The sequence below is a fragment of the Chrysochloris asiatica genome, unplaced genomic scaffold (genome assembly GCF_000296735.1).
Source record: "Chrysochloris asiatica unplaced genomic scaffold, ChrAsi1.0 scaffold00003, whole genome shotgun sequence".
In the NCBI taxonomy this organism is placed as follows: domain Eukaryota; kingdom Metazoa; phylum Chordata; class Mammalia; order Afrosoricida; family Chrysochloridae; genus Chrysochloris; species Chrysochloris asiatica.
Genome location: NW_006408521.1, coordinates 9161096 through 9171143, shown reverse-complemented (window position 1 = coordinate 9171143; position 10048 = coordinate 9161096). Strand labels below are relative to the sequence as shown.

Here is a 10048-nt window from a genome sequence, read left to right as displayed (position 1 = left end):
TAACCACTACGCTAGGAGAGCTCCTTTTGGACATGTTGTTATGAGGGACCAATTCCTGTAGAAGTCTACCATAGATGGAAAAGTGGAGGACTAGCAAAAAAGAGGAAGACCCTCAGTGAGATGGATGGATCGACAAGAGGCAGCAACAGTGGGCTCAAACATAACAACAGGCACAGGACCTAGCAGTGTTTTGTTCTGTTGTGCGTAGGATAGCTATGAGTCAAAAACTACTCCAAGGCACTTAACAGCAGAAAAATTCCCCATCAGGAAAACTTAAGCAAAAGCTAGATTTTTGGTCTCCTAGCACTGAACTGCGAATCACAAGGTTGTCAGTTCAAACCTACTAGCTGCTTCTGAAAAACCCTGTACATGGGGTCACTATATGTCAGAACCAACTCGATGGCACTTACCAACAGCATTGCATAATTGTTTTACTTCTTTTGTAATCTTCGTATCCCCTTAATGAATGCCAACTGTTTTTTGTTTTTTTAAAGACGTAATTGTTCTTAATGTACTTGTGCACTTAGAGATCTTACTAACAGAAGTCCTGAAGGCTCTGTGGGCTAATATGCTGGACTGCAAGTTCAGTTTGAACTGCTGCTCCTCAGAAACCCTATACAGGGTTTCTATGAGTCGGGGCTGACTCCACAGCACTTAACAACAAAAGCACAAAGTTTTAGATACATATTTGAAAACAATGAAAAATCTCCTGGCAACGTTTTCTTTGCTTTATGCCCTCTGTAATCATTGTGAAAATCACAGAAATTTTATTTGTGAAGTGCTTACTCCTTACGGAGATTAATACAACACATCATTTAAGATCAGGGATGAATAAAGAGTGTATTTTATTTTAAAATATCGTTTTAAGCTTTGAAAGCAGAATTACGTTCTCTCAGGCTCTTTAGTAAGCAAGATGTTAATCATAATTCTAATGCAACTGTGTTTTTGATAAGAAGGAAAAATGAGTATTAGTCATGCTTGCTCATCTGTAAACGCTGAGTTAACTAATGAGTATATGGGCCTATTACAAAGAAGGATCCTTGTGTCTCACCCAAGGTTATGGACAAACTTGCTATCTCTTCAAGTCATATTCATTATCATGCAAAATATTTAAAATGCACACTGTTTTACTTAGAGACATTTCCATAGCAAATGAATCGAAAGGGAAAAGTATCCAAGCCTGTGAATTTATTTATTTGTTTATTTTAAGTTTTCATTGTGAATTGAGTGATAGTTTACATGGGAGAACATCAGCTTTACATTCATCCTATCGTATTTCATTTCATTGCAATGACTGCAATCCCCTCCATGCATCATCATTCAATAGCATTTGTTTCCATTCCCTCTATTTTGTTTTGTTTTGATGTACACCATAGCACTCAGGAATATATAACCATTCAAACAACCAAAGGGTACACCCTGCAAGCCTGCCCCCGGCCACAAGTACACAGCCCCTCTACTTCCTTGAGTCTAGAGTCCCCAGCAGCTCCATCTTGCCACATCATCTTTTCTGCCTCCATCTCTAGTGTCCCTACTTCTCTGGATAGGATCCTGAACTCCACTCTTCTCCCTTGATGGTCCCGGGGTCCTCCGCTTCTGGACTGAAAGATCAACCACTCCCCTCATTTTGTTACAAAACGTGTACCTTTACATTTGCAACAATCGCAGTCAGTTTTGATACCAATTATTCACTATTGAACCTCAAGAGTCTTATCCCCATCTCCTTTCACCAGCCCCATCTAGACACTGTGAATTTGTTTTTAGAAGTCATTTTAAATGCATAGATTATGACATCTATAAATTCTGTTTAGACTTTAAAGAGCCCTAGTGGTGCAGTGGGTTGTACATTGGGCTTCAAATTAAAAAAAAAAAAAGGTCTAATCAAAACAGTTGCTTTTGCTGGCCTGTGCTAGGCCAATTAATTTCAAGGCAGAAAAGTCAGTTCAGAAGGGATTCCAAAGAGGTAATATTCAGAAGTATATAGACCTGTTGTTGTTAAGTGCCACCAAGTCAGTTCTGACCCTTAGCGACCCTGTATATGGTTTCCAAGGAGCAGCTGGTGAGTTTGAACCACAGACCTTAAGGTTCAAACTGACTTTGCAGTCCAGCACATTAGCCCACAATGCCAAACCAGAACTCAATGGAGGATATTTCAAGAAACAATAGCTTCACACTTGGATATTTTGTTTAAATAGGTTGCTATGATTTTCTAACAATCTTTTTTTTTTTTTTTTTACTCATGTGTGCAGCATTGGCTTTCTTTTGTACATGTGCTGAATTAAAATATTTTCTTTTTGAGGTTTTTGACATGCATAACAATCTGAAAGAACAGTATAAGAAACTTCTCGTATACTCTTTACTCTTTACACAGGTTCAGTTGCCAAGACTTTCAGTGTGCTTATCTTTTAAAATCAAGTGGTTTTGGTATGTTGCTCTGGGAAATACCATAATATCTTTCTATTAGTTTCTAGAACTTGTTTATTAGTTATGTGCTTAGTAGATTGATTAGATGGTGAAATTATGCGGTGTTCACTTTGAACACATATATTGTTAAATAAAGGTAGTCGTGTCTAAGAGTAGAAATTAAAATTAAACAAACATATCTAGTATTACTTCACATACAATTTTGGATTCAGATTATGATTTGTAAAATGAGCTTTGTGTGTAAATGGCTGTATATTTATGACTTTCACTATACTAAATTCACCCCTAAACCTGAAAATTCAAGTTTTACCCTTACTTTTTATAATTAAAATATGATCATATGAGTCATTAACGCCAATCTAGCTACTTACCAGGCAATGTTATTAATTGCACATCTCCTTTTCTATGTATGACCCATTATAGTTTTCAACTTATTCAATATTTTCAATATGTACTTACTCTCATCCCTTTAGGAACCTAATAGCAACCTTTTATACAATAATTATTGTTAAGTGTCCTGTATAGTATTAATATGGAGTCCTGGTGTGGCGCTGTGGATTAATGCTCCAGACTGCAAAGCCGTTTGAACTGCAAGGTTGGTGGTTCAAGCTTACCAGCTGCTCCTCGGAAATCCTATACAGGGTCACTGTGGGTCGGAACCGACTCGACAGCATTTAACAACAACAATAGTATTAATATTAGACAATAATAATGGTATACAAAATTATGGACTTTATTTTGCCAGTAAGCATACAGGACTTTTTAACAAAATTGTTGTTACATGCTGTGAAGTCAGTTCTAACTTAGTGCGACCCTGTATAAGGTGTCCAAGGCCCAGCTGTTGGGTTTGAACGGCTGACCTTGTGGTTAGCAGTTCAGTGTTCTCCTACTGCACCACACTAGGAGTATAGCATGTTTTAATTTTAAATGTCTGTAAAAGGTTAATTATTCTCATACTTTTCATGAATTACTCCTCTCTTGTAGGAAGATGTTCACAGTTGAAATTCTCTAATTAATTTATCCCTGTTTGTTTTCCTTTTCTGTTTTTCAGCTCTTGTAAATGTGAAACTCTGGGCCATTGATCGACAATGTTTTCAAACAATAATGATGAGAACAGGACTCATCAAGCACACCGAGTATATGGAATTTTTAAAGAGGTAGGATGCTGTCTCTCCTCCTTCTGAGAGCACTGATTGTCTTGTGATTCTTCTTTCTGAAAATATGGGTCAGTGAAGACTTTCTGCTTGTATCTCAGTGTTAATACCATGGAAGTTTGTGGATGTGTAGGGTTTTGAACTGGCTTCTTTATATTTCCAGGGCCAATTTTCCTACATGACTAAGTCAGAAACTGAGAGTTTCCATAATGTATATTCAGCATCTCAGGGTTTCTCAACAGAAGAGTACAGCTCAGAGAAACAAATGAGAACTTTCTTGAACAGAAAAAGAATATTGAGTTCACCTCTAACTATTTATTGGTTAATATATTTATGGTACCTCTTCTAAACCAACCCACACTGTAGGCTGTGAGTCACCTCTTGTTGTTTGAGGTTTGATATTAAAGGTCAGATGACTAAGATGGAAATTTTCCAAAAGCAGCTTATTATCCTTTAATCCTGAGTTTAATTTCACAAATTAAATTCATTTTGTGTTGCAGTTCTGAAATATCAAAAGCTTTTTCTTTCCTTGGTGTTGTATATTACCATGGTAACTTAATATAAGATGGAAATTGAGGGTAAGAAGCTACCTTTTCATTTCTTAGGAACATGAATGATTTGTTGTTAGGTGCCTTCAAGTCGGCACCGGCTCATAGTGACCATATGCAATATAGATCAAAATATTGCCCGGTCCTGCGCTATCCTCACAATCTTTGTTAAGCTTGAGCCCACTGCTGCTGCCACTGTGCCAATCCATCTCATTGGGGATCTTCCTCTTTTTTGCTGACCCTCTGCTTTACCAAGCGTGATGTCCTTCTCCAGGGACTGGTCCCTCCTGATATATGTCTGAAGTATAAGAAATGAAGTCTGGCCATCCTGGCTTCAAAGGAACATTCTGGCTGTACTTCTTCCAACACAGATTTACTTGTTCTTTTGGTGGTTCATGGTACTTTTAATATTCTCCTCGAGCCCCATAACTCAAATGAATTTATTCTACGGTCTTCTTTATTCATTGTCCACCTTTCACATGCATATGAGGTTAGGAAAATACCCTGGCTTGGGTCAGGGGCACCTTAGTCATCAAACTGACATTTTTGCTCCTCAGCACTTTAACGAGGTCTTGTACAGCAAATTTGTCTAATGCAAAACATATTTGATTTCTTGAGTGCTGCTTCCATGAGTATTTATGGATAATCTGAGCAAAATGAAGTCTTTGACAACTTCAATATTTTCTTCATTTATTTATTGATCCAGTGGTAAGAATTTTTGTTTTCTTTACATTGAGGTGCAACCCATACTGAAGACTGGTCTTTGGTCTTCATCAGTAAGTATTCTCTTCACTCTCAGCAATGAAAGTAGTATTAACTTCATATCGCAGGTTGTTAATGAGTCTTCTTCCAATATTGATACTGTTCTTCTCAAGTTATTTGCTCAGCATACAGATTGAATAAGTCTGGTCAAAGAATACAGTCTTGGTGCACACCTTTCCTAATTTTAAATCATTCAGTGCTCCCCGTGCTCTGTTTGAACAGCTCCCTCTTGATCTATGCACAAGTTCCCCATGAGCATAATTAAATGATCCAAAATACTCATTCTCTGCAATATTGTCCATAACTTGTCATGATCTACACAATTGAAAGCCTTTGCATGGTTAGTAAAGTACAGCTAAACATCATTCTTATATTCTCTGCTTTCAGCCAAGATTTATCTAATGTCAGCAATGATATCCCTGCTTCCCTGTCCTTGTCTGAATCTGGCTTTGGCCTCTGGCAGTTCCTTGTCAATGTACTGTTGCAGCCATTTAAAAATTATCTTTAGCAAAATTTTACTTGCATATGATATTAATGATATTGTCCGATGATTTCTGCTTCCCATCGGGTTGCCTCTCTTTGGAATGGGCACAAATATGGATCTCTTCCAGTGTGTTGGCTTCCAAATATATTTGTCTTCCTAATTTCTTGGCATAGATAAATGAGTGAGTTCCTCCAGTGCTGTATCCGTTTATTGAAAGATTTCAATTTGTCTTCCATCAATTCCCAAAGCCTTGTTCTTTGCCATTGTCTTTAATGCATCTTGAACTTCTTCCTGCAGTATCATTAGCTGTTGATTATATACTACCTCTTGAAATGGTTGATCATTAACCATTTCCTTATGGTATCATGACTCTGTGTGTTCTTCCATCTTCTTTTGATGCTTTCTGCATCATTCATTATTTTTCCCAGAGAATTTTTCCATATTGCAAGTCAAGGCTTGAATTTTTTCTTCAGTTCTTTCACCTTGAGAAATGCTAAGCATGTTCTTCCCTTTTGGTTTTTGAGTTACAGGTATTTGCACATTTCATTATAATATTTGACTTGGCTTGTCCTTTGAAATTTTCTATTCAGCTCTTTTATCTCATTTCATTCATTTGATTTAGCATCGCTCTGCTGGAGAACAAGTTTCAGAGTCTCTGCTGACATCCATTTTGGTCTTTATCTTCTTTCTAATAAATTAATTTCTTAACAACATGCACGATAGTCACTGAAATGAGTTTTTATGTTTTCAAGCTTATTTTATTTTAAAGAAAATAATAATATTATCTTATTATTTAAAAGAACATTGACCATTTTGAGGATTTTTTTTTTCAAAAAATAATTATTTGATTTTTTTTTCCATTTGAAACAGCCATTGACAAAATAACATGCAGATTATATGATATAAAGGAACATGTAACATTAAGTTTTCATTTTTGAGTACTAGAATATTGGCTTTTTCATTTTGTATTTTCAGTTTTGGTAAGTAAATGGTTAAAACGGACTGAAAAATCAAATTCACCTTTTTTTTCAGTGCTATACCTTAACATACATCTGTGGAATTTTCTTAAGATTCAATTTTAATATTACTTCCTTGGGCATTTCTTCTGATTATTTTGTCTGAGCTTTATCATTTATACAGTGTTAGTTCCCTTGTCTTTCTGTTATATTGCTGTGAAAGGAACAATACAAGCCTGACTTGTATCAGGTAATAATATATTGAAATATTATTCTAATAGGAAGGTGTATATTTCCCCTCCTCAGTGTGTTTAGATGAAACATTTAGAAGTAAAATACAAATTTTTATTTGGAGTTGAAGTTTACAAGAAAATTAAAATTTTCAACTGAAATAGATAGATATAGATATATAGATGGAATATTCATTTTCTAAACTTTAGAGTGTCAAATTTTTATTTTCTTCGGTTGCATATCTAATAGAGAACTATCCTGATTGGTTGCCTAGGAAATGATGACATGATGTTGTTTCAGCTTCCATAAATTGCTTTTGCAAGGAAATAGACCAAGTCTAATGCTGTTCTGTGTGACTCTGAAAAACAATTTTTAAAAAGAGGGACAATTTCAGAGATCACTGTGAGTCGGAACTGACTCAAAAGCACTTAACAACAATAACAGTTTTAGAGATGAACGTGTGGCAATTTTTTTTTTAATGAGCTTGAATAGGCTGTTGTTATTGTAGTATTCTCGGAGCCGCCTTAGTTTATTTTTCTGGTCTGACGATTCAAACCATAAGCAATAAAGGTTGGTTCCTCAGAGTGAGTGAATAGTATTTGTTGGTCACATAAGGGCAGTAGAGATTTACTGGTTCACCTAAAAATATTTATTGGTAGATGCTAACTTTGTTATCACTTTCCATGTGCTCACCCAGTAAAATATCAAATCCACCTTTTTTGTGAATGTAACATTGATTTCTCTTTACAGAAATGATACGATTGTCATCATTGCCTGGGCCCAGTTTTAATCTTCCTAATGTAGGGTGTGACTGACTTCTTGTCTCTCTAGTGGTGGTGGTGGTTGTGTGTTGTGGAGTCAGATCTGATTCATAGTGAACTGTATAGGATTTACGAGGCTGCCAATCTTTACAGGAGCAGAAAGCCTCATCTTTCTTCCTCAGAATAGCTGGTAGTTTCGAATTACTGACCTTGAGGTTAGCACCTGAATCTTAACCACTATGTTACCAGAGCTCCTTAGTAAACCAAATCAAACTCAATGTCCTGGAGTAGATGCCAATTCATAGCAACTCTATGGGACAAAGTCTAACTACCTGTCCTTGTGTGGTGTTGTAGGCTAGACACTGTACTGCTAACCACAAGGTCAGAGATTCAAACCACCAGTTGCTCTTTGGAAACCCTATACAGGTCACTGTGAGTCAGAACTGACTCCATGGCACTTAACAACAACGATAGCTACTTCACAGGGTTTCTTAGGACAAAGTATGAAATTGGTCATTGAAAAATTCAACCCTCAATGACATGGATTAACACAGTGGCTGCAACATAACAGTGAGCTTAAACTTAACAGCAGTTGTGAGGAGGGCATAAGACCAGACAGTGTTTTGCCCTATTGTCTATGGGATTAGCATGAATCAGACCCAAGTCAGTGGCACCTTACAAATAACGATATTTAGAAAAGTAGATTGCCACATCTGCCTCCCATAAAATGACTGGTAGGTCCAAACCTTAGCAGTATAACTCTTACTGAACCATTTGCTGCAAGAGCTCCTGTACTGTCCCCCTCCCCAATGTTTTCTGACTCCCATTTTATTTGGAACTATTTACAGCCTTCCAAAGACCATGCCTGGCACTCCAAAGACCAATGCCAACCTACTTTTTCAACCTGGTTTCCTCTTGTCTCAGACAAACCAAGTACTTCTATGTACCTGCCAGGCTGTCTCCACGCTTTTGCATAGCATGCCGCCTCTCTTCCTGTCTTCTCTATCGTCACTTTTCCAATGTCTTTGTTCTTTTCAGATCCACAGACACTGACTCCATTTCAGCCAGAAGTAGCCTTCACTCTTCTAGAGTCTCATATTTATAGCATGTCTCATTTCCTACATGTTTTATAGTAATATGACTATTTTTATAAAGTGTTCAGTACTAAGGCTATGTTTTGAGAATGTTACAGACATAAATAAATGTACTGCTTTGTGGATAAGGCAGTTTATAGGCCAGTACATGCAGAACCAGTTACACAATGGGTGAAGCCTGATGTAAAGGTCAGGAATCCTGGTGTGGCACTGCAGGTTAACGCGTATGACTGCAAAGTCAGTCTGAGCTGCAAGGGCAGTGGTTGAAGCTTACCAGCCACTCCTCAGAAACCCTATTCAGGGTTGCTATGGGTTGGAACCAACTCAACAGCACTTAACAACAAAAATGCAAAGGTTGAGCCCTGATCGTGCAGTAGGAAAAGTGCTCATCAGCCAAATTGTAGCAGTTCAAGCCCACCAGCCATTCTGTGGGAGAAAAAAATTGTTACAATCTGCTTCCATAAAGATTACAACTTTGGAAGCTCTATGGGGAAGTGCTACTCATTCTTAGTAGTGTGGCTTTGAGTCAGTGATGGCAATGGGGTATTTTTAGTGCAAAGATCAAGCATTTGCTCATTTTTAAAGCAACTCATATGTCCACATCTTCTGATATATATGACTGACATAGTTGGCCAATGACTATACTAATGGACCTGTGAACAGAAAATTGCTATCAATTTCTAGTCATGATTTTAGCAACTGAAGACACTGCATTTGGATGAGAAAGTTGGGGGAGGGAAATCACATCAATTGTTAGAACAACAGTATTTTTTTAAATTTTCTTTACAACTTATGCACAATTGCTACAGAAACTTGAGTGGGTATGAGAAGAAGTAAAGTCCCACTGAGTAATTTGATGCCTGGTCTTTTAAGCTCAGTTCTAATGGAAACCCCAGTATTCTTTCTGGACTCAGAAGTATGCCTGGGTAATTCTTGCCTGGTATCAACAGTAAATTGAATCACATAGAGTTGGCCTGTTTTGGATTCTGATCATTACCTGAGGTAAACCTGAGAGGCAGTTTCTCTGCCCATCACCGAATCCGTCCATGCTCAATTTCTCCTTTGCACAGACCTCAGAGATTTCCATATGTGTTGATTTCATTTCATGGGCTGTCACTATGGTTCTGCACTTATTGAAGTTGTTGTTGTTGTTATTAGGTGCTATCAAGTTGCTATCGACTCGACCTTATGCACAGCAAAACAAAACACTGCCCGATCCTGGGCCAACCTCACTACTAATGCCACGCTTGAGTCCATCAATGCTGCCACTTGGCCAATCCATCTCATTGGGGGTTTTCTCTTTTTCTCTGATCCTCCACCTTACCAAACATGATATCCTTTCCAGTGACTGCTCCCTCCTGATAATATGTCCAAAATATGAGAGACGAAGTTTGGCCCTCTTGGCCTCCAAGGAGTACTCTGACCGCACTTCTTCCAAATCGTATCTATTGGTTCTTTTGGCAGCCCATGGCACTTACAATATTCTCCTCCAACACCATAACTCAAAAGCATCAATTCTTCTACCATCTTCCTTATTCACTGTCCAGCTTTCACATGCATATAAGGTTATTGAAAATACCATGACTTGGGTCAGTCACATCTTAGTCCTCAAGCTGACATCTTTGCTCTTCAAC

The 10048-nt window shown here is 37.6% G+C and overlaps 1 protein-coding gene across 2 annotated transcripts in view; it reads left to right on the top strand.

Moving 5' to 3' along the window:
• Window positions 1–10048, top strand: part of PRKG1 (protein kinase, cGMP-dependent, type I) — a 1720113-nt gene that overhangs the window by 1083902 nt on the left and 626163 nt on the right. For both annotated transcript variants that reach the window (XM_006831109.1, XM_006831110.1), the window contains exon 4: window positions 3476–3581. In XM_006831109.1, coding sequence (XP_006831172.1) covers window positions 3476–3581 — 106 coding nt within the window. The remainder of the gene's footprint in view (window positions 1–3475; window positions 3582–10048) is intronic.